General features: G+C 42.4%; 1 protein-coding gene across 4 annotated transcripts in view; it reads right to left on the minus strand.

Annotated features, from left to right (window-relative positions):
• SPTBN1 (spectrin beta, non-erythrocytic 1) overlaps positions 1–25,815 on the minus strand; it is a 181,037-nt gene that overhangs the window by 84,180 nt on the left and 71,042 nt on the right. Inside the window, exon 1 of one of the 4 annotated variants that reach the window (XM_079110173.1) lies at positions 14,342–14,816. The exons of the other annotated variants lie outside the window; for them this stretch is intronic. Coding sequence (XP_078966299.1) covers positions 14,342–14,450 — 109 coding nt within the window. The 5' untranslated portion in view covers positions 14,451–14,816. Of the gene's footprint in view, positions 1–14,341; positions 14,817–25,815 lie in introns of those variants that run through there. 4 annotated transcript variants of the gene reach the window in all.

Consider the following 25,815-nt stretch of genomic DNA (forward strand, 5'->3'; position numbering starts at 1 on the left):
CTTTCAGAATATAATTTCAGACTGGCTGCACTGTGGTCCCAGTGTGCTTAGCACTGTAACCTGCTCACGATATCTACTATGCTTGTTAAATGTTGACTGAATGGGTAGATGGGTTTGATGGCTTCTTCAGAAATCTCAGATCTATAAATGTGTTCTAAAAAGTTACCCTGCCTTAATCCACAGCACTTATTCTTGGTTAATTAAGAGGTACATGCTAGTGTTCCAACAGTCAGTCTGCAATGGTGCATCAACTAAAGCACATTATAAGTAACTGGCTTGGAGGCTTTGTCAGTTGGGTTTTGAGGACATGAACTAGAAAGCACTACTAAAGTACAGAGTGAAAAAACTAAAGCAACTAAAGTCAACAGCTCTCTTCCTGAGTCTAAATATACCTGCCAACAACATTTTAGCTTTAAAAAAGTCATTAACACAGCCAAGACAGCAGAACAAGGATGCGTATCGGGACGACACAGGAATAAAACACAGCCTTAAACAAATCTGGGTACTGTCCTAAGTACCCGCCCATGAAACATGTTTCTCTTATGCTACAGGTTAATTTCTGTCTCAGGAGAAAGGAAGATAAGGTCCTCATGATTGTCTAAGTAGAGGCATGTTGGGACACAGCTTTCCAAATGTATGTAAACACATACATGGTTTCAGAGGTTTGTGGGACTGATTCAAATGAGTCCTTAATACCTTGAAGTGGAGCCGTCATGCAGTCTGGCTGCCACTGACTCACCACTTCATTGAATCGCAACAGATATTCTAGTTGCAAGTATTTTATCTAGCAGCCCAAATCCAGAGTCTTGCAATCACTGCCAGTGTGTATACATCCATGTCTCTATGTTCGAAGGATCCCAATTCACCAATCTTCAGAATCACCTCAATCGAGGCTATAGTATGACTCAAATTACATCACCCAAATATCTTAACTGCTTTTAAGTGAATGTCAGTTCTGCCCTTGAAGATATGCTGAGGTAATACTCAGCCCTCTAATGCTATGCTTACAGTATCAAAGATAAGCAAATTAGCTGATGGCATTGTTTTTAATGGAAGGATTTACTCATCAATAGCAACAGCTTTATCAGAAAGTGACATTTGAGAAACTTGAGTGGTGTGCCTTGTTTTCCAGCTGTTTATCCATTCTGTTGCTGGGTTACTTACTTTTTTTTTTTTTCTTGCAGTACCGTGGGATTGAACCCAGGGAGCTCAACCACTGAGCTACATTCCCAGCTTTAGGTTCTTGCTCAGTTGCCAAGGCTGGCCTTTAACCTGCAACCCTCCTGGCCTCAGCCTTCCAAGTTGCTGGGATTACAGGAATGTGCCTCCATTCCTGCCTAAATGTGGCACTTCTGAACACTTGTGACTTTCACCAATCTCTAGTAAGAACAATCAAAAATACACAATTCTTTGGGTTTAAAATGAAAATTAAAATCAATACAATCTCTACACAGGCTGATGGATGTGTACACCACACCTTGCTGTGTGTCTCCACCTATTTATAAAATGCACTTTCAGTTTGAAGACATACTGAAAACAGCTCCCTCTTTGCAGTAGTTTCCCAATTTGTCACTTGCTGTCTAATCCTCTCAGGAGACATCTCACCTCTGTGAGTCTCAGGTTCTTCAATTTTCACAGCAGACAGGACCCCATCTACTTCAGAGAGTGACTGAAAAGATATACTGTGTATCTGGCTTATGCTGAAAAGCCCCCACAAACGTTTCATACTGTCACATTCAATGCAAAAGAAGCCGCTTGTGGTTTGGCTTTTATATCAGATTATCAGCAGAGTCTAAGCAGTCTGGTGGGAAGGGCGTGACCCCCAGCTGCCCTGACTCTCACCACACCACTGGTTACTATGAGGATGGCACTGAGTGACTCAAGCAGCAGCTTCTCAGTAACTGATGATTTCTGACCCTGGGTGAGAAGAGCTGACCCCTAGAGGCAGGAGGAAGGAAACCATATGGTAAATTACCACACTCTAAGAGCAGGATGATTTCTGAACACTCAGGCTGAGGAAGTTGCTTCAAAGACAACCCAAGTAACTGCTGGTGGCTGCTGCTAGACAACTTCCAACTGCCGGCTCCACACCCAGCCACACCTAGATCCTCCCAAGAAGATAAGTATCTCTGGAGGGGCAGTGTGGGCATGGTTTAGTGCTGGGGCTTCATGAATGGTCAGGCAGCTGTGAGGGCAAGCTCCACACTGAGCCAGTTACTTCATCTCTCCTCATCTGTGAACAGAGATAGCTTCTCTACCTATCTCAAACATTCTTCTGAGTTTGAAGACAGTAATGCATACAAATAAAAGCAGAGTCTGGTAAACACTCCATAAATGTTTGCTGTTGTCACTGGAAAAGTGTCATTTTCCTTCATCAGCAGGTACCAGACCAGTTGAGTGAACCTGAGAACAAAGACAGCCTTGACATTTGTTCTCTCCTCCAAAAAGAATTTCTTATATTTGATTATGAATTTGTATTTTTCACAGAAGGTTCACAACCATTATTTTTTATTTTAGAATGTTGATGGACCTTTACTTTATTCACTTATTTATATGCAGTGCTGAGAATCAAACTCAGTGCCTCCCACATGCTAAGCAAGCACTCAACGCCTGAGCCACAACCCTAGCCCCATAACAATCATTTTTGTAACAGATTCTCACAGCAACCACAGAGGGGTAGGGAGGGCAGGTGTTCTCCACTTACAAGGGCATAAAGCCACCCTTTTCCTATGTACAGTCATTAAAACCCTGTTACAATAACCCTATCTATGTTCCTGTCTCTTGACTTGTTTGTGAGCTTCTTGAGGGCAGGGACAGAAACTCTACCCCTGTGACCCCAGTACCTAGCCAAGAACTGCAGACAGAGGCCCTTCATAAGGCAGAATATTAACCAGGGGTTGAGTCCTGCCAAGGACCATGATTATTTATTTTAATGACCAGGTCTCCTGGTCCAACAGGAGTTTGGTTTGTTTTTAATGCAGAGAACCTTGACAAGTAAGCTACACTGTGAATTCCCAGTGGAGGGGGAACAAAGAGATCCCAAATCGACAGCTGAATCACTAAGTGACCTGTGCCTCTCTTTCCTCTTCCTGAAACACTGTGCAGAAAGCAGAGGTGTTCCTTATCAAACAAAGAGGGAGCAGGCTCAATGACATAATTTATGATCTCATGGGAAAATGAGGTAAGAAAAGTCATTTTGGAATTACTTGAGGACAATAACTGGTGAGATGGGTATCAGCTGGGCGCTGAGTTGGCCTCCCCATCGGACTCCAGCACACCAGTTGGATACTAACAAAGGAGCTAGCTAACTCCCAGTCCTTTTCTATGCCCTTCACCTGGGGCTTAAGTCCAACAGGTCACTGCCCTAGTGCCCCTCCAACTTCAACCCTTTCCCCCAAAAGCCACATGAATTTACCACCCCGATAAAAATGATAGTATGTGGTTCTGTGGACAAGTACTGGAGTCAAGCTGGCAATAGTCAAGCCCAGGACTGAAAAAGTATAACTTTGAAAAATTGCTTCCTTGTATTTCCAGTGAAAAAAATAATCTATCTCAAAACTGAAATCACATATATTTGCAGAGGAAAAAACAATTTTAAAAAACTTTTTTTTTTTTTTTTTTTAAACTGGAGTGGGGCCTGGGAAGGACCAACACTTGGGAAGTAGTTTTTGGGCCAAAAGTAGTTTTCCTCCTGATATTCTTTTCAGTTGAAAAGGCCAAACATATTAATATGTTATCTAAATTTCTGAGGCCATGCCCTCTATTTGCTCAGTGTTATTTAACTGCAATACTTCTAGAAAAAGTATTGCTCATGCTGGATCTATATGAGCAAGGACACATTTGCAGTTAGAAAAGCTGTATTTGCTTTATGGGTCACGCAATGTAATATGTGAATGGCTACCACAACTAGAAAAATGGATCCCAGTTTCCTGGGGTATATGTTTTACATTTTTTTCTTGCTATGCAACTAGATTACATTAGTGTAATCCTTAAACCGTCTCATCTAACTACTCTTAACCATTCCACTCAGAAGAAAGAAACAATGAGAGACAATCTAATGTCTAATTCCTAGGGAGCTACTTCTACTCTCCAAGCACTTTAAGGTACTTACTGTGTGGGGACTTCCCTTCCTCCACCCCCAACAAAGTTAAGTTCCCCCAAGACCCTGTAGAGTTCTAGGGAGTCCATTCACAGGAAATCCCTAAGACAGAGTTATAAGCAGGCTGTCACTAGGTTCACATCAAATTTCTTATCAGAAATGAAACAAGTTCAGCCTAAACCCTCCCTGAAGTTATCATATGTCCACATCATAGAGACAGATTCATTATCAAACATGATTTATTATTTCATTCGACACAGTATTTGTGAAGTAGCCACCTCTCTATTCTCAGGGGAGAAGTGGTATTGGGAGGAGGATCAGTTAACTCACTTTAAAACAACTACCTGTGCATTTCTGCTTCCTTTACTCACTCATCCATCCCCCTAACCCAGAGACATTTATTTACGTGCTAAGTTCTAGGAAAGAATACAGAGATGAGCAAACACACACAAGATGTCCTCTTGGGAGTTCATAAATCTTTACGGTTATACACATTATTAGGTACCTTCATATATAACTAGGGTGCCTGGATTGAGAGAAATTCCCAAGAGGTGGAACATTTGGTGCCAAAACCCAAAAGTTCTCTGGCAAACCAAAATGAGTTGGTCACCCTACTAATACAATATACCTAATTTAATCTCCATAATCACCCCACGAGCTATTGATTCCTCCTAGTGGAAGAAAATGAGGCTCAGGGAATCCTGGTCAGTGTGCTTTGCAGCACCCCATGTTTCTGAAATGAGATATAATACCCTGGACAGCCCTCTTCACCACCACCACCAGGTTCTGAATCACTCTCTTCCACCCTCCCCTAGCCTCCACCACAGATTTCACAGCTGAGATTTCATCTCTGCAGTTGTCTGCAGATAATGCATAATCTCCCCTCTAACACTACAAGACTGAATTACAGTAAATTGTTTAAACCTCTGTAGGAATAAACGTCTCCCTCAATAGAAATCAGGGCACCAGTTTCAAGCACCAGAAACACACTCTGCATTAGATTTATATTCACATCTGGGATATTATACACTCAAGCTAGTGAACTACGGAAAGTCATTGGAATTTAACAGTTCAACAGACTACAGACTTTCAAAAGATGCTGTATTCTTTAAAATAGACCTTCAAAAATAAAAAATAAAAACAAAATAGACCTTCCAAGTTTTCTTACTTAAAAGAAACCTAACTAAAAAATGTGGAGGCAACACTTCAAGATATTGTTTTCTACCATCTTTGCTATAACCACCAATTACATATATCAATGCTACCAAAGTACTATGATTTAAAGGATCTCAGGCAAACATACACTTGCAATTGATCTGTGCTTAGAACGATCTTCACTCCAAAATTCCATTGCAATTGTGCTCTGGGGGAGAGAGAGGGTGGACTCACCCAAATAACACAGACTATGTCATTTCCTTGCCACCAGAGAAGAACAGAGTCTCCAGACTTTTTATTTATGTTTTGCTCACATTCTTCATGAATAGTGTGTCTCCGTGATCCTTAAATTAACTTTCCACTTGCATCATTTCAGCATTAAAAAGGGCCTATATGGCCAAACCCTTCACAAAGCCTTTGTGAAACCAAATATAGACCAGCCTGTTGTCTCCATGCTACTGTGATTACTGTATTTGCTACTTAAAGGTCTTGTGCCTCTTGAAAACTGGGTTGGGGGGAGAGAAAGGCCTTTCAAAAGCAAACACAGTGGAGGCATTCAATGTCTCCATGGAGGGCGGTCAAGGCTAGTTTGGACACAGTAGTGCTCTCTGACAAAGGCAGCTCTCTAATCTAGGGCTGGATGCTCTGGCTTCAGCAGTAACTGCTCCAGATGCTTTTCATGCACCTGGCAGAGGTACCACCACTGCAACCTTCAATTTACACCAAAAGTCACCTGGCTCAAGTGATAGTCATCAGATTCATGTTCTTTCTAAAGCAGAAAGGGGGTGTTTCAGTCGAGTGCATTTTCAGGCAAACCAAACACTCTTCTAACCCAGTGAAGGAAACCACACCCAGAGGTTTCAGGAGTGGGGGTTGGGGCACTCCACTGAAGTTCAGAAGACTCACTGCCCCCCAACCCCCGTCCTTGCTTTGCCATTTAACCAGGATCCACAATAACAATGGTTTGCTGTGGATCAATGAGCATTCACTTATGTACCAGCAACAGTACAACCAAATATAGTTCCTACAGAGAATCTCATCTAATTCTTAGAAGAATCTCATTACACAAAATTTATATTAACCCCCATCCTAGAGATGATGAAAAGGCTAAGACTGGTAAATAAATTGCTCTGATTTGCAAAGAGACAGAGTAACCACACATTAAGTAAAAAGCCAGGTGTAGTGGTAATTCCAGGGGCTTGGGAGGCAGAGGCAGGAGGATCACAAGTTTGAGGGTGGCCTCTACAATTCAGTGAGACACTGTTTCAAAATAAAAACAACTGGCTGTGTAGCTTCATGCTAGTGTCCCCAGTTTTAATCCCCAGTATAGCAAAGAAAGAAACAAACAAAAAACTTTGGTCATTAGTGTTAAGTTAAAAAAAAAAAAAAAAAAAAAAAACCAAGAAGCCTAGACAAAACAATCTGCACAATGATTATAATAGTGTTAAACTGTATGTACATATATAAATATTAATAGAAAGTTAAATTTGCTGGTATTGTATAATCACATAAATCATTCTTTCATTTTTCTTTTGAGGATGTCATAATACTGCTAGTATAATAAACATTAAAAAGTTTGGAATAATATAAAGGAACAGCTAAATATTTAATAACTGTCCATTAATTACCTTCGACCCAGCCTTTCAAAGACCATCACCCTCAATCACCTCCTGACTTGCTACAGCTTCTGCTGTCAACCCCTCCCATCAGGGAAGATCTGGTGAGTTGGCAATCAAGACCAGGGGTCACTTACCTTCCCCAGCCTTTTCCCTCTTCTCTAAGGGGCAAAAACTTCAGACAAGTTTTAACAGGTGCTTTTTCTCCCCTACCTGATCAATACCGGTCATTTTAGATTTTTACTTGCAGACTGAGGAAATGGTCACTTATCAAAGAACAGATATTTAGTGCATTTCAAATCCTCTTTTATCACCCAAACCCAAAGGCAATGTTGAATAAGTATGATATGCATGAAATGAAAATGGGAAGAAATCTAACCAACTGGAAGAACAGCATCATTGATTTAACGTAGGTTGATTCTATTAACATGAAGCCTGAAGTAAGGTGGTATTTTTGCTTTATTTCTTTAAAACAGTTTAAGAATCAGGACATAGCTCACTGGTAAGAGTGTCTGCCTAGCACGTGCAAGGACCTGGCTTCCATCATCAGCAGTACACAAAGTTTAAAAGTATTTAAAAGATTTAAATCATAAAGCAGGTATGGATGCCTCTATTTCCCTGGATACCATCTTGTAATTCTGGAAGAATTCAGACAAATTAGTCCAGAGTACTTTTGTAATTCTGTTAACAACAAATGGATAAATATAAAGAAACTTTTTTTTAAAAAAAAACCTCACAGATTTCTACAACTGCAGAATTGGCAAGTAGGAAAATCCTAGCCAAATTCTAGTAAGACTTAACAAAGTGAGGAATTAGTCAACCATGCTTTAAAGCCCTGTAATACTAAACTTTTTTAAATTAACTTTTATACATTTGCACACTCAAGATTTTTTTTTTTTTTTTTTTTTTTTTTGGTAAGGAGGATTGAACCCAGGGGATCTTAATCCCTGAGCCACAACCCCGGTTCTTTTTTATATTTTACTTAAAGAACAGGGTCTCATTGAGTTGCTTAGGGCCTTGCTAAACTGCTGAGGCTGGCTTTGAACTCACAATCCCCTGCCTCAGCCTCCCAAGCGGCTGGGATTACAGGCATGCTCTACCATGCCCGGCAAGATTATTTTTATAATTAATTAAAAATAATACACCTTACTTTAAAATACCCCCTCCCAAAAAACCCTACTACATTTAGTATGAATGATGTATAAAATATTAAACCTCAGAAAGCCTTTCTGGCACCATTTCCTTCTTTGTTCACAGGAGTAGAACCCTGGGCAGTAGAGATTATTTCCAAGGCAGTGCTTCTTAAACTAGAATATGCAAGAAAACACTTGGGGATCTTGTTAAAATGAGGTTCTGACTAAGGTCTGGGGTGGGGCTGAGGAGCTGCATTCTTGATAAACCCCAGGTCACCTAGAGAACACACCAAATAAGAAGGTTCTATCTGCCTTTGAAGTCCAAAATTCAAGGATATCATGTTTCCAGGTTTCTCAGCCCAACGAATGCAGCCTGGGCCTTCTGCCTCCTGACCACAATTCAGGAGTCAGATGAATCTTTCTTTAAAATTATAGAAGAAAAGAAGGGGCTCAAACAAGTCATTTAAAACCCTCTAGTAGCGTCCCACTGAACTGATTTAGCAGCCCAGCGTCTATCCAGAACCCCTCCTACCACTCTGCAGTGGAGCTCCAGCCAATCTCCACCCGCCTGAACTTCCCCACCTGGTCCCTGCCCCTAGACTGGAACAACTTTATTTGCTTGCTTCTACTCCTTGGTCAGCTCAGCCAACATTTCAGCATAGTTCAAATGAGTTCCACACACTTCTAATCAGAGGACCACTGTTCAATGAAAAGCGGGTAATCAATAGACATGTTAATAATAAAGAAAAAAACTAAAGAGCAAGCTCTGTGTTAACTACATTTTATTTGCCTTTTAATAAATAGAGTCACTTTTGCGTCTAAGATAGGTTATATCTTACCTTACCCAGTCTTTAGGCTTCCAGATGTATAATATGTAGGAAAAACAAAGAAATACTGGAATTGTAACAAAATGTCATATGTGAATAATCACTGGAAAATGACCAAGCACTGAAATGTTCAATCTTTTTTTTTTAACCTATTTATATTTTAGTTGTTGATAGGCCTTTATTTTTATTCATTTATTTAAATGCGGTACTGAGAATCAAACTCAGTGCCTCACACAGGCTAGGCAAGTGCTCCACCACTAAGCCAAAACCCCAGCCCCCAAACTTTCAATCTTAAAGGGAATGCAACCAAGCAGGGACTCTGATCCTTGCTCCCTCTGGCAATGCTTAGAATAAGTGGCATAAGAAATGAACCACAAAAGAATGATCCTGCTGAGCACTAAAGCACATGCCTGTAATCCCTGCAGTTCATCAGGCTGAGACAGGAGGATCTCAAGTCCAAAGCCAGCCTCAGAAATTTAGCAAGAACCTTTCTCAAAATAAAACATAAAAGGGCTGGGGGTGTGGCTCAGTGGTTAAGTGACCTGGGTTCAGTCCCCAGTACCAAAAAAAAAAAAAATAAGGAAAGGAAAGATCCTGATACACAACTGCCCAGTTGAAGAAACAAGAGAGCTGGGTCTGGAGGGTAGGGAAGTAAATGGAGGACAGACCTAGTGAATCTCAAGTTCCACTGGAAATGCTCGCTGGACTCAAATCCCAATTAAGTCAAAACCCTAAAGATTTTGCAAGGAGAGCTCTTACGGAGCCTGGCTTTAGGTACAGGGCAGAAGCAGAAGGGCACTTAGGAAGCCAGAAAAAGACGAAACAGAGGAAGAGGCACTGGAGCTGTGAACAGCTACAGCTACCTTTTGGGCTGAGAAGAGATGATGATGTGGAATGGTCATCCAGGAAGTTTTCCGGCTTTCTATAAACCAGGAAGTCTACAGTCCCATTATTTCACTCCCCTAACAGAAATGGTATCTCTTCCTGTAAGGCCAGTATCTATCAACCTCCCTTCTGACATGTCTGGCCTCCAAAAACCCTTTTAACACTCTTTCCAAACATGGAATAAATGGATTAAAGTTGAACGAACTGGTGTTCCCTTGACTGCTGGTGTTCCTAGCCCACCAAATCTGAGCAGCTTTCTGAACACACTGATTTCCCACATCAGCAGAATGTTTTCCTGATAACTGGGCAACAAGTGCCATGGCCCATATCTAACCCACACTATGTGGTACCAAATTCAGTCAGAAAGTCTGGATTATGGAGAGCTAGCCTCATTCTGACTGATCTTAATCCAATTATCTGTTTCTTCATAAAAAGGGAAAGACTATCCACTACACAGGATTATTTGGTATTAAGGAAATGTACATTTATTTATGATTTACTAAGTACTAGATCCCATGAATAATCTCATTAATTAAGCAAGATGATATATGTTATGTTTCTATACTTAGAAATAATAATTACTATATCGTTTAAAAAGGATTCTGATTCACAAATCTGATAGGAACTAATTTTGAGCTGAAGTTGGTAAACTGGTGAAAGGAGGTTTAATTTTGCTTGGTTTGTTTGGTTTGGTATCCTACAAAGTTGGGGCTTATAAAAACCACAGTATTAGCATGCATTTAGACCAAGAGTAGGAGGGATTTTATTTCATTAAACCCAAAAAATGTTCTTCTATAAAACTTGCTTCCACCAACTTCCCTACAGAAAAATTATTACTCATCAATTCTTTTCATTATCACAATGGAAAATATTAGAAGGTTATTACTTTCAATTTAAAAAGTTAAGAGTAAATTTTCTTCATGACAAGCAAAGGTAAACCTAGAAATCTTTCTCTAAGGCTTAGGAAATGAAGCAACACAAACATTTAAGAAGAGCAACAAACTAGAAATTTACTAAAAACTTAAGAATAAATGTTCTTCGTTATTCATGGGTATAAAAATCAACACTAGTCTTTCCCCTAAGTATTAAGAAATTAAGAAATTAGAAGGCAACTGTCAGACGGGGATGTAGCTCAGAGGCACAGTGCTTTCCTAGCACATGTGAGGACCTGGGTTCAATTCTCCAGAAACACACACACACAAGAAGGCCACTCTCAGCATGTAATAAATTTGGGAATACTGCATTCTCATGATCTGAAATTCTTTACAGTCCCTCTATAATCCCAGAGTCAGGGCACTCCATGGTTCTCTCCTGTGTACTCACAAAGCCAGAAGAGCTCGAAAAACCACCTGACCACCTCCAGAAAGTTCAGATACTGAATGTCTCAGTGGGATGCAAAGAAAAAGTACCTTTTAATGCTCTTCAATTAGTTCTAGTTTTCATTACAAACTCACTGCTAGAGACAATGGTATTAGTGGTCTGCGTTCGAGATAGACAGACAGAAAACCAGTTAGGCCCTGCTGGCCTGGAAGGTTTGACCACAGGAGTTGGAATAGGAAGTATGGGCGGGGGGCAATTTGGGGGAGTCTTTGAATGCCACGCTAAAGAATCTGGAATTTCATTTACACAATAGGATAGCATGACCAGTATTTTCCCATAAGGAGTTAAGCTGGCAGATGTGGAACTGGAAAGAAGGCATCATGAACCTCTGTTACTACAAACACATTTTTCTAAACATAAGAGGCTGAGTTTTAATATGTTTCAAGATTCTTCTTATTTAAAAAATACCAAAAAAATTCAACTTTATAAGAAATATGAATGATTCAAATTAAGAAAGTGCTATCTTAATTTTGCACATGAAAAATGAGAGGAAAAAAGTGTGCTAGTGAATGTTAAAGTGATGGGAGGTTAAAGGGCCTGTCCCATCTTATGCCAGAAGCCCTTCTGTGATAAAGATATCATTCTATATCTCTCAATTCCTTAAGTCAATGAAGTTTTGTTTTTATCACATTTATATACTGGCCTATAAATCTCCACACACTACTTTATCTACATAGACCAGACTCATTTTAACATATTTCCCCTAGTTTGAACAGTAAACTTCATTCTATGGTTCCTTCTGGAATTCTTAGGATTCAGTGTGGAAAAAAAAAAAAAAAAAAAACACAGAAATAATTTCCACAAAATTATAGTACACTCAGGCACAGGTATTAAATTAATATAGAAGGAGGCATTAAAAAAACCAATACAGGTTCAGAGAAGCATTTTACCAATATTGGGTGATAAGTGCTAGCAAAGATTATAACCAGAAGGGTATAAAAAGCATTTACGAAATTAAATCAGCAGATAGAATCTAAATGTTATAAAAAATACGCAATGAGCCAGATGCAGTGGCACATGCCTGTAATCCCAGCAGCTTGGGAGGCTGAGGCAGGAGGATCAGTTTCAAAGCTCAAAAACTTAGCTAGGACCCTGTCTCAAAATAAAAAAATAAAAAGGGGATGTGGTTCAGTGGTTGAGTGCCCATGGGTTCAATCTCTGGTACAAAAAAAAAAAAAGTGACGTTTTAAGAATTGCAAATACTAAACAAAGTACCAAGCCAGGGATGGGGAGTGAGGAAAGGTTTTATCAAAATTCTCATAAGGTTGCTTAAAATGCAGTTGGGTTCCATTTCTTACTAAGGATGCTGTCAATAGTTAGTGTTCTCTTGTAACTTGAAAGTAAATTCACACTTTCTCAGTTCCTGAACATAAGTGGTTTTCTGTTATAGAAATACCAGCACTAAACTTGTGCAACTCCAAACCACAATATTTAAAAAGAAAGTCATCTACAGCTAAATTAAGAGGTCAAAGGTTGTTTTTAAAAATTGTTTTAAAGTCACCACACTATGTGAAGCCCACCTCTTTTGAAGAGATTTTGAGAAAAATACACGAAATATGAGGGGCACATAGTGATTTTCTTTTTAATTTAAATGTTTCCTTGTCCAGAGAGGACAGTTAAGACATTTCCTGTGTGTAAGCGCCACCCTGCTCAGTGAGCAGTTTACAACCAACCTCAACCCTTTTAGAATAACAGCCTTTTGTTATGGGTGGGTCTGGAGTGCATTCCTCCCCACACCTTTTTACATTCTCTCCCAGTTGGGCATTTTTGCTGAGACTACAAGGAGTGAGCTGGTTGGAAACTGGTGGTGGGTTTTCTGGTTGAGACTCCCTGTGGGAGCTTTCCCTTTGGCAGAATGACATAAAAAAGTAGGGAGTCTGGGCCATGGGAAGAGGGGAGCTTTCTCAGATCCTAAAGCTGCGGGGCTGCTAACATAGGCTGAAGAACAAACACTCCTCTATTTTATCACTTGCAAGTTCCCCTCACCTAAGTTTTAAAAAAGTAAATCCCACCTACAAAGACTCAAGAAGAATGAACCAAAAACTCACAACCATTCCCAAGACTGAATGAAGTTTCCTCTCAGTTAACTGCCCAAGGAATACGGCACAACCTAGCAAATGTTTAAAATCACGTCCTGTTCTACCTCTTGTTTTCCAAAAATGTGTCATTACTGTCAACTATGTCACAAGACAAATAAACCAATGAATGAAATATATCCTCACCCTCTTCCTAATGAAAACATTCTAGGACTGAGCCGCTTCCTTCCTTTCTCCTCCTCACAGGAACCACATCTTTACCACCAAGAAGAGTTAAAATAAGAAACACAGTCTTTGAGTACTACTCTTTACAGTACTAGAGCCATTCCCCACCCATTACTGTTTCCAGGGGCTTCCAAATGGAAGGAGCTGTTTTCAGTTATGAACCTTTTTACATGTATAAACTGAGATCCACTGGCCAGGGCCTGCTGGCTGGTCAGCGACAGCCATGGGCTGCAGGCAGGAATACACAGTACACTCAAGCAACACAGGGTCCTGCTCTTTAAAATATGTACAGCAAAATATTGGATGCATTCACTTCTCTGAGCTTGATAGAGACGCCAAGAAACTTGTAATTGATCCAACTAATCCAACCCATAGCACTGGAATGCCAAATAACTGGCTTTTATTATAAATTACATAGCCCACTAAACTGATGGGAAGGTTCTTCCCCAACACAATACATCAAAAGAGTTAAAATTAAGCTTAGGAATCAAAACTGTAATTTACTGATGGCTTAGGAACAAAAAGACCACTCCCTCCTCCCCTCTATTGTTCTACAGGACTGGGTCTCCGGTAGTGCACTTTACACCTTTAAGGCTTCCCAGAGGTAAGAGGCTGGGGGCTGGGAACCAGAGGCGACCCGGAACCAAATACTTGCATGCTAATGGATCTATTAGCACCGATCTCCTGAGATAAAAAGACAGATAAAAGAAAGGAAGAAAATGTGGGTGTAGTGGCAGCTGATACCTGACAACCAAGAGCCAAAAGGGATCTGAAGCGAGCAGGACTCCAAATGGTGGCTTTTTTGAAAACCAGTGTGAGCAACTGCCGCCTGAAGTCGTGAATGGGTGCTCGTAGTCAACCAGAGGCTTTGGGGCCGTGCTGAGCGGCTGCAAGTCTTCATTAGGGTCAGGTACTATATGGCAGAAATAAAGCCTCAGAACCCACGTCGACCCGGCCCCACTGGGGCCTCAGGAAAGGTGCTTACCTTGGAGCTGCTTGAATCTCCCTTCCAGCTGGTTGTAGTTGTACGGCACCTGCCCTGTGTATGCAGGCGACAGAGGCCCAGAGATGCTAGAAGTCCTCTGCAATTCCATTATGCCCGACGTAACGCCCGGGCCGGCTGCACGGTGGAAATCCCGCTCCAGCCCCCTCCGATCCCCATCCAACACACAGTAGCTTCCGCGCGGCTTGGCTCCCGGACCCAGCAAAAAGGGCTGAACCTCAAGAGAGTCGCATTCCGGTCGGAAATGGGTGCTGGGTGATCTGATAGGAAGTTGGTTAGAGTCCACCTTAGCTGGGCGAGGAGTTACCACTCAGGCATCTAATTCCTTGTGGCTCTCCTTCCTTCTGTGGCCCTTGCCTAGAAGCTTGAGGAAGGCACAAGTCCTACTTACAAATGTTTTAAATATGGCCAATCCTAAGCATGCCACGGTCACCGAGCCCGGGTGCTCGCGGGAGCGGCGCACACACCTCCTCCCGGCTGCCCGCAGCGGCCGCCCGTTTGTAATTTAATCAGGAGCCACTCGCCGTGCGCTGGGCGGTGATGTCACCTGATTAGCATAACAGCATTGTGGAGGAAACGCAGGCTGTACCACGAGGAGGGGCGCGGGGGAGGCCGGCTGGCCCGCGACCCCACGGGACCGCGGGACCCGCACGGCCCGGGTGGCCCCGCAGCCGCCGCCCCGGCCCGGGTAGCGCCGCCGACAGGCGCCGCGGTGGTACCTTCCTAAACAAAGCTGCTGGAATTACAATCTTTTGTTGCGCGCCTCATGTAACGGAAAAGTCTCCGATTACTATCACAAGAAAAGGAGCGCACGGCCGCCGGAGGCCGCGAGGGTGGCGAGAGCCCCGCAGGTCCCCGGCCCCCGCGGCTCGGCCGCTGGGAGCGTCAGCGGAGATAACGCGGGCCGCGCACCTGGGCGCTCGGCAGCCACTGCGCGGGCGCCAACCACGCGGCCGCCGCGGCCCGCCACCGGGAAAGTTCAACAGAGTCGGTCTGGGCGCCACGCAGGACGCCGCCGGGGCAGGCGTGAGGCCGGGCCCACGGGGGAGTCTTCCCGGCAGACGGCTGCCTTCCTGGGAGGTGAAGCCGGGGGTTTCCTGGGATAACGCGCGCCCCGTGCCGGTAATTCCAGCCAGGAGGATTTATGGGAGCACCGAGGTGCAGGGCATTGTGGGAGAAAGGTGCGCAGGTAAACACCAGCAGGAGCCCTGACCCCGGGGGCTTCCGATTCCGTGGGGAGACGACGGAACAGAAATTCCCCTTAAATCCTGCTTCGAGTGGTTAAACGAGACCTCAAAACTTTTGGTTCTCCAAATTTTTTAAATCTCTCCTCACTGTTTCTCCCACGCACCTCAACCAAAAATAAACTCCTCTACGTAGAAAGTCTTAGGCTCAAAGTGTCTCCTTGGTAAATAACTGACTCTAGTCTTGCCCCCTCCCCCTTTTTTCCTCACTGAAGTTGGCAGACAACAAATTACAAATCTGGCATTCCGGGTTTAGAGCCCTGCAGCAATACTGAAAAAGTTAATTTCTTCATACCTAAAAGGATTCCAATCTGCATCAAAGAGGTGGGCCCCCATCCCAGATTCACTTTAGTCCCCAGGACAATTGTAATTCAAAGGGCTGCACCTGTCCAGCGCTATAGTTAGAACAAACCCAGAGCCTAGCTAAATGCTCAGCTTCCAATAAACCCTACTCCTGCCACACAACTGGGTTTTTAATACATTCAATATCAATCTTTGGTTTTCAGGATAAACCCAGCCAGGGTGAGAAGATATTTCTCATCATCCCAGATGTAGAGCATATTCTAAAGCTCTCTTAGCTTTACCAATTCAGAATACTGAACAGGTGTTAGGCAGGAAAATGGCAAGATGCTGGGTCTTAGGAAAAAACACCTGACTTGGATTCCCAAGACCTGAGTTTCTAGTCCTGTCCAAGCCTCTTCATCACCCCATGACCTTAGAAGGAAACCCTGGTTTCTTTCTAAACCCCAACTGTCAGAAATAATTAGTGTCTATCTCTACAAAGTCACTAAAGGAATAATGCGAAAATGCCCTAAAATTTTTCACACTCTTTAAAATTGAGTATACTTTTCAGAGGGCATCTTTCCTTCTATTTTCCCCCACATGAGTACAAAGAAAAATAGAATGTGGAATTGTCTCAATCAGAAAGAATCTTTTCAACAGGCCCTTTTTCACTATTAAATACACTAGTGAAGTGATGAGTCTCAGTGACCAGCTACGGCACAGAAAATGAGATTACAAAGTGCTTTGCCAATTTATAACATTTTATTTTTAATATTTAAGCCATTCAGTGAGGAGAGTGTGAGTCACCACTGGGAATATCTCCCTTTCAGCTCCCTCTGGTATGAGGAAGTACATGAAATAGCTTTCCAATTCACCAGGTTACATACAGTGCAATGGGAGAGGCTGGGACTAGTGCAGCTGTACTCAATCCTAAAAAGCCAAGGCTGAACAAACCAGGCAGAGTGAACACATGCACGTATTAGAAAGGTTTTGAGGTATCAGAAAGGTTTCTCACCCCACAGGGATGGGTGAGAAATGGGAATGTATTTGGTGTGATGGGGCCAGGGAACAATGGAACAAAACCCTGAAAGCCCATCAGACTACCTGCAACTCAGTAGTGGGAAGGAAAGTGAAGGACAGCCAAAGGCACTTGTTCTTTATTTCCTCAGTGTTTACTGAGCTATATTTACAATACCTAAGGTGGGCAAGGCAATGATGTTTCGGAGGATTCAAAGGAGACTGGAAGAGTTGCTAGCCAAAGGAGATGGGACAAATTATGTGCAAACAGTTAAATACCAAAAGAATACAAAGACTTCAGAAGACATGGAGGCCACATCTGCCTAGGAAGGCAGGTGGGAAGAACTCCAGGAGACACTGGCATTTTGACCAGACTTTGAAACACAAGCAGTTAACAGGCTGGAGAGAGGGAAAAGCTGCCTCACCTAATTGCCCAAGGAGTAGGACCACAAAGTGCTGCAGTTTAGCTGGTTGGCTGGCACATAAAGAACTGTCAGGTTGAGAGGGAAGCTATGAGAAGCAGGTTAGAATTAAAAATGAACTGGGAACCACTGGAGAATTTTTGAGCTAGGCACCAGGGATGATTAATCTGGCAGAAAAGAAACAAGGCAGCAAAGTCAATTGGGTGGTTACTACAAAAGTCTAGGTCAAAGGACCAATCAGGGTGTGGCAACAGGAATCAAAAGGCTGATGTAAGAGTTAATCCTAGGACTTTGGTAACCAACTTTATGTGGGAAGTTCAAAGGATAGGATCAGGAAAGACTGGCAGGTAGAGCTGGCAGGGGGTATGTAGGAGAGGACTGAACATTCCCTTTACACAGGCTGAATCTGAGTCACCTGCAACACCACTAGGTGACATCTCCAGAGTAGTCAGGGATGAACAGCTAGAGCTCAAAGCTATAGTCCTGGGCACAGAGGTGGCAGCTGAAAGAGTAGTGATGTTACTATTCCCATGAAGGGAATAACAAGGCAAGAGTCTAAGTAGAGCCCTGGGGATGATGGGTTTGGAGGAAGAAGAAAAAATAATGAAGAGTTATAGAATAAAAATCCAATGGAGAAGAGAGATACTCAAGGAGGAAAAAGGAGGTGAATAGCATCAAAAAGGTCAAGGAAGTATCTCAGAGAAAAGGTAAGTCAGTGTGAGAATTAGGAGGTCAGTCAATGGGTTAATAAAAGCAAAAGCCAGGTAAAGGAGAACAGAATAAGGAGAAAGTGGGGTGGGGGGAGGAGGCAGTTTGGACTAGGGAATGGCGGTTAGAGGGCCAGGGAAAGGGGTTCTGGAGTAGGGCCCAACTGAGCATGTCCTCTGTGCACAGGTTTCAGCCCTGGGTTGGCCTAAGTAGGGAAAGGCCAGTAGGAAAAAAGGCTCAGAGGTATGGGTGGTAGTCAGCCTCAGGCTAGAGGAGGTCCAATCATCTTCAGAGGCAGGGAAAGGACAGAGACATTCTGAGGAGGAAAGAAGGAATTTAAAGGAGCTTAGTTAGCCCTATCTTAATAAATGAGAAGTCGGCATCCTACCCACAGTTTTATTTATAGTGATATCAGAAGAATCATGAAGACACCTATGCAGATACATGTGGCATGTGACTGGGAAATTAAAAGAGGGAGACAGTTTTCTTTTCATAATGCTTAACAGTCAACCAACCTTCCTGCAGAAGGAAGCTTGGGTTCTGTCACTGTGGCCCATCCCCTCCATTTTCTAATCTACTCTATCCCTCACCCAAGCCAGGGGACCAACTCAACAAGTGGGATTATGCCTGCCTTCAAGCTGCATCAAGATTCCAAGGTGTGAAAGACAACTATGACTTACTGGAAAAGCAGTTACAATGATGTCGAAAAGGTAAAGCCAGGTCTCTGTGATGATCTGTAGGCGGAACAAATTAGAAGAGCTATGTATGGGCTGTGGGTAGGACCCAAGTCCAGTGTTGGTCAGGTACTCAGACTCATCCTAACTTCTGGGTGCCACCAATAGGATACCTAATCTTGAGCATGTGTCTAACCTTCCTGCAGCCTTTTATAGAAATCACACAGGTTGGAATCAAACACCATAAAAATTCCTTCTGATCCTAAAAGTATCAGTGATTTAGATGCCCCTTGCTTGGGTCCCAATTATAACTGCAGTCCCAATTATCAATCCCCACATAAACAGAATGGCCATAATAACCATAACATTATCACACTTTGCAGTTTAGTAAATGTTTTCACATATATCAAGGAACACTATAAGGTAGGTATTTTCTGCACTTTGCAAATAAGACAACTAAGAGTCAAGGAAATACACTGCTTTCCTTGCCAAGGTCTACCCAGCTTGATGAGTAGCTCAGCCAACAGGTGGATCCCAGGCTGACCAAGTCCAGCACTCTTTGCACCTCTCCATCTCTGCCATTTCTCAAGTGCACTTAGAGTTTATCTAAAGAAGGATTTTTGAGTTTATCTGAAAAACTGTAAACTCAAATAGTATCGAGGTAAACCTAAAACCCAAGCAAGCCTCCATGGGAACCCCTACGACAGTTAGTTTGGGACAAGATTAAGTACATTCTCTGTTAATGCACATAAAACTTGATACTTGGAGGGTTCTTTTGTTGAGAATGGGTTCTGTTTGGTCTTGTTTGGTTTTATTCCTCTTCTCATACTTGTGGACCTGGTCACTAAGATTCTATGGCATTCAGCATGTTGGATGTGAAATGGGGTGAGAGTACAACTGTTTGTTCTAAGAGCATCTGTACAGGCTTAGGGATTTAAAAAAAAAAAAAAAAAGAAAAGATGAATGCTTTTTCTGCATTACAGAAAGCTTGAAAGGGTAAACTTTGGATGTTCGTTTCCTGAACATCCAAACATTAGTAAGATTGAAAATGTCCGGGAGAGGATGGCCAAAATGCTAAGATGTGATGGGATTTGTACACATTCAATCCCAGGACTTGAAAAACCAGTCTAAGAGCTGGGAAAGAAGTGGTGGGAACAGGGAGACACAGAAAAACAACAAAGTTTCACATATAAACTGTTTTGCCGAGTTTTCTGCTGCTTTCCACTGCCAATTCATCATTCATCAGTGTCAAATCACTTGACAGTTGGATGAGCACAGCCAATTTCTCTTGGGCATTTTCTTATAGGAAACCAAAATACAATGACCAAAATAATCCTCTTCCATTTGCATGGTCAGAGACAGAAGTGGGCTTCAAATCATACCTGTATACTCCACAAGGCATTCGTTTATTTTACTTTTGTGACTGTGTCTCTGGTTTTTGCTGTGTCTTTCCTCTTACCCATCTATTCCATTCTCTAAAAGCCTCTTGCCCGCTTCCATTCTTAAATCCTTAAGCATGATCACTCTTCTTTTCTTTCTACTATCTAAAGCCCAAAGAGACTCCTGCCCCCCTAACTACCTACTTGCTACTTTCTTTTCTCCCCAAAGCCTACCTCATTATGTGTCTCCTGTTAAAAAACTCATCCCTTCGTCAATGGAAATTTTCCCACATAACAGAAAACTCACAACCCATCACACTATGCAATAACAGCCAAAAATAGTAAACAAGAAATTACACGCACGAAACCTCCTTTTTCTCTCCAAAGTGCATTTTTCAAAAAGGCTCACTAACAGAATACATTCAACACTGGCATTTCTGTGTCAAACTTTACCTGCTTGCCACCCTCCAGAAGGTCTCCTTACTCCCCAGTGGCACCTTGCACTTGAGGACCTCAGCCTGGGAGCTGGAAGCAGCACTTCTTCCAACCCATACTACTCCTAGAAGACCAGGGGTGAGTCCACCCCTTACCTTCTCCAGAGATAGCTCATGTAACGCTGTAAGGGTTTCAATACGCACCACTGGGGGAGGAAGGGTAGTTAAAAGCAGGCTTTGGATGTGGGAATCTAGCTCTGCTGTTTTCAACCTTGTGATTCTCTACAACTAATAAATGATGAAACCAACCTCACAGAGTTGTTCTATAAATTAAGTGAGCTAAACATCCATAAAGATGCCAGAACAATCCTAGATGCCATGATTACCAGTCTTTAAACTTGTCCTAGGGAATATTTCACAGGTTAATTCTCTAGTACTTCTGGTGGTCTCTTATTTAACCATGGAGGCTATCAGCTACATGATGTTGCAGGCTTCACAGAAATGCTGACCCCAGGCTGGGACCTGAAGTAGTCACTCCTGTGAATTTTGGACAAGGGCAGTAGTACGTGGTAGTACCAATTCTCCATTTGACAAGTACCCACATATTCCATTCTCTTCTCTTTAACTCACCCCATTATACACTGGGAAATGCATATTCAAATTCACATGGCTAGAAAGCAGTAACACCTCAGAGATAGCAAGGTTACAATATGCACCATGAAACAAATTACAAAAGGCCAATGTTTCTTCTAATTGGGCCTATCAGATTTGATACTTCAGGATTCACAACAACTAGAAGAAAAAAATTAAGGGAAGACTTAAGGTCAATAGAGATTACTAGCCTTGTTCCTTGGAAGACACAGATGTTTATCTATATATAAATCTGCCCCCACACACATAACCAAAATCATCTAGTTATATGGCAGAATGTGAAATATCATTGTATACCTAATTTCCATTCATCTGCTTTTCTGGTTTTTGTCCTACTGTTCATATCAGAACTGAATACAAAGCACCTGACATCAGTGCTGAGGAAAAAATTAAAAAAGGAAGTTACACTCCTAACAAGCACCCAAGATCCTGGGGAAGGAAGGAATGCAGTTTATTGAATCTTCCTCCCCAGCAAAACCTTATCCCTGCATTTGAATCATATCACATATTTTATCTACACAGGCAAAGTTTCCCTAAATGGAAAAAGAATGCCCTAGTCCACAGGCCCCACCTCTGGCAAACAGGTGTTGCTATGCCTATGAATGTAACACCAGCCAAAGCCCTGAATGGGCTCCTCTGCTATAGGTAGAGTAGTTTAAAGGAAAAGAATATCTGAGGAATGCAACTGGGGCCAGGCCTGCTCTTGCCCAGGGTTTTTGGTTCTGCTTTCCACCTCCAACATGGAGGAAAAAAGACTGATAAACATAGGTATTCAGAGCTGTCTTGCCAGAGTTTTATGAGAGGTTGGGGGATAGTAGAAAGACACTGTTGGGGATGGGGCTTGGAGCTAGCACAGCTCCATGATGGTAAAGGAGGAAATACAAATCTATTCTTTGTGAAAATAAGCTTTTGGACCCTGCCCTCAGGCATTCACACCCATGTTATTTTTTCCAGGTGAAAAAAGCAAAAGCAAGCACCTAAAGAAGGAAGGAAAAAGGGAAAGAATGGAGGAATGCAAACTTCGTTATCGAGATGGGTTCCATGCCTCCCGTCTAGAGAGCCAACTCAACCCATCCTATGTGCCACCCGTGAGTACAGGCCATCAGAGAGACCCAGAGGTTATGCTTTCTTCTCTGCAGGCACCTTCAACCTAGCTGAAACATGGTTATGCACATGCAAGTACAAAGATGTAAGCACGTGATCAATGACAGGTTAGTGACAGATAAAGTCAAATGGATCAACAACTGAATTTCTCTACTTGGTTGGGAAATACCAGACAAGAGTGGGGTTTCTTCCACATGAATGCTCTCTGTTCCTCTACCATCGAATTCATGCAGTTTTAATGTTGCATCTAACTAAACCCCTGCCAATCTGTGTCATACTAACATCAAAGTGTGGACTGTTGTACTTATTAATTGGGGGATGGGAGGTGTTATTTCTTGCTCTTTGAAAAAGAGACCCAGTTGCAGGGATAGGGAACACAGACAGCTCTGGCACGTTAGCATGTGAAATATTTTAAGGGTACAGTCATATCTTCCTCCTCAGCACCTGAGTGTCTGCTGATCTCTCAGTGAGATAAAACAGCCTCTTTCCCACAGGACTTTGCTAGGCAGCCACTCACTGAGCACAGGCCTGAATAATTCATAGATGACGCAGTCACTCAGGAGCACCAAGGCCCACCAGCTGCCTATGAAGTCAGAGGCTTACCATAAAAGAATGAAATAATATGGGCTACCTCTGAGACCTTCCTTATACAAATACACAATCCTTCCATTTTTCCTCCCCATTTCAAGCCAAATAATTTCCTGCTGGATCAAAATGCAATTGATTTTACTCGAAGTGGGACAGGTCCCCAAATACAAACCCAAGGTGGGGAGAAAGTGATGTCCTCAAACAGGTAGCAATCAGGATGTCATTTCCCACACTCAGGATGCTGAGATGAAATGGGTAAAGCTCCAGATCCTGTGCCTGGCACAAGGCAGATGGCTGCATAGATGTCAACCAACCCCTCCTTCCTACCTACTGGTCTGCTACAGCCAAACTGATCAGCATCCCACCACCTGTGTAGGGCTTCTCATGCCTCTGCTCTTGATGCTCCCCCTTCTCCATCTACATTCATCCATCCTTCAAGTCCATCTCAAAACCTTCCCTCCACCAGGAAGGCTTCCTAGATTATCCCAGCTAGGATGATCACTCCTTCTTAGAAACTTTATACCACTACTGCCAGCCTCCCTCGTCTGGCACCTATCACACACTGTCTTAGAGTAGTGCTTATCTCTTCTTGTGCACTAGTCTTATCTACTTAATTAAAATAGTAGACTGTGTACCAGTTTCAAACTCAAGAGAAGTAAAATGTGGACTCCCATTCTCAGCTTTGACACTGACTGGCTTACACCCATGAGCTGTGTCCTTTAGCTTCCCCAATGCTTCCCTAAAAATCTAAAGGACCGAAAAGAGAAAATCTCTCTGATTCTCTAGATATAATGGTCTTAAAAATACATAAGCTGCTTTAAGGCAGATGTAAGTCTGTAATCTTCTCCCCACCCTCCCAGCCCAGTACCTAAGAAGTGTGGTAGCCATTTCAGAAGCCTAAACATTGAGGAAACAAAAGCCCTGTAGGGAAGTTGGCCTCACATAGTAAACTACAGAACTTAGTCCACCTTATGGAACACCCTCAGGCAACACTTTAATCTTTCAGGTTTAGAAGATGACAGCTAGAACTCTGTAACAGGTGTCAAAAATTCCTTTTTTCAAAATGTATGTATTTAAGCCATCTATCTCAATAAGAGGCACAGAGATGTGCACCCAGATATACAAAGTTCCTGGCATACTGGAGATTAGAAAGTAGTCTTTCTGAATTCCTGCGCCTTTTTAATTTCCAGGACGAACCTGAAGGTACAGGTAGCTGCAGACAAAGGAAGTGGCATGCATTCCTCATGCCTCTCTGTCAGTGAAGTAGGGCCTGGGCTTGAAACCAGAGAAAGCCTCATTCTAACGTCCTCTCCCACCTGCCTTCCAGCATCCAAAACCACTTGTACCACGGGAGCCAACAAACTTAGACCAAGCGGTAGATGACCAATATCCTTCCATGTTCTGCAACACCCCTCTTGCACCAGCTCAGAGAATGGGAGCCCGCACTGTGGGACTACCTCATCTCCTAGTTTAGCAAAGAGCACAGAAAGTCCCAACAGACTGCTATTCTAAGACCCTTTCTCTCATCTCTGCACTGACTACTCCTTTATAATTCTTATGATATCCTGAACGGCCTATCAAAAGGCATCTTCAAAACAATAGTTGACAAATGATTCATTCATTGCAACTAGAATTTTAATGACAAATGAGGCATGAAGTGAGAGAAGAAAGGACTAAGCTATTTTCTAACACATGCCACGTATGACCACCCATAACCACCTCTACACTTACCCACTCTCATTACCTTTCAGTCGACCCTTTAAACTGGTTTTCTGACCCGGAAAAACACAGTTTGAGATCACAATGATGCCTTTTCTCTACTATCCCTTGTTTTAATAACATTATGAAGCCTCAGTAAAGGATGTGGAGAAACTGGAACCCCTGTGCACCATTAATGGAAACATGATGCAGTTGATAAAGAAATAATATGACGATTCTTCAAAATATTTAAAATAGAACCATATATGCTCCAGCAATCCCACTTTGGGTAATCAAACAAGATTTCAAAGAGATATCTGCACACCCTTGTTCATTGTACCAGCATTCACAATACCCAACACATGGAAGCAACTCTAACACCCATCAGTGAATGAATGGAGAGATCTGGATATTATTCAATCTTAAAAAAGAAGAAAATCTTGCCACATGCTACAACATGGATGAACCTTGTGGGCATTTTGCTAAGTGAAATAAGTCAATCATGAAAAGACAAATATTACATGATTCCACTTACACGGAGTACCTAGTTGGTCAAACTCATGGAAACAGTAAGTAGAATGGTGGTTGCCAGGAGCTGGGGGAGGGGAAACAGGGAGTTATTGTTAAATGGGTGTAGAGTTTCAGTTTTGCAAGATGAAAATGTTCTAGAGATCTATTTCACAACAACGTACATATAGTCAATACTGCTGAACTGCACACTTAAGAATGGTTAAGATGGTAATGTTTATGTTACTTTTTTTTTTTTTTTTTGCCACAAATTAAAATGAAAATTTGAGGGGCTAGGGATGTAGCTCAGTGGTAGAGCCCTGGTCTAGCATGCTCAAAGTCCTGAGTTCCATCCCCAGCACCACAAACAACTAAAAATACATTTAAAAAAATAAAAATTTGAAGGAAGGAAAAAAAAAAAAAAAGGCACCAGTAAAGACTGAAGAGAAAAGCACTCCTGTGATGGCGAAAAGACAGCAGATCTAGAGCTGCAGGTTCCATGCCCAAGACTCTGGAGCTGAACAAAATGTTCTCAAATGCTGTCAACCAATGCACCTGTCCCTGGTCCTCCCTTCCACCTGCAGGAAAAAAGAAATTTACAGGGAATCCTGCCAACTCTTATTTTTATAACAAAAGTCCTCATAACTTAGTCACTGGCTCCAAATTGCCTCCATGCCTCACACTTGCATGCAGTTCTAGACAGGGACTTTCATTCCTCACCACTGCCACTTGTGCAGAGCGTGGAGAC

Source organism: Sciurus vulgaris, assembly GCF_902686455.1.
Source record: "Sciurus vulgaris genome assembly, chromosome: 14".
Lineage (NCBI taxonomy): Eukaryota > Metazoa > Chordata > Mammalia > Rodentia > Sciuridae > Sciurus > Sciurus vulgaris.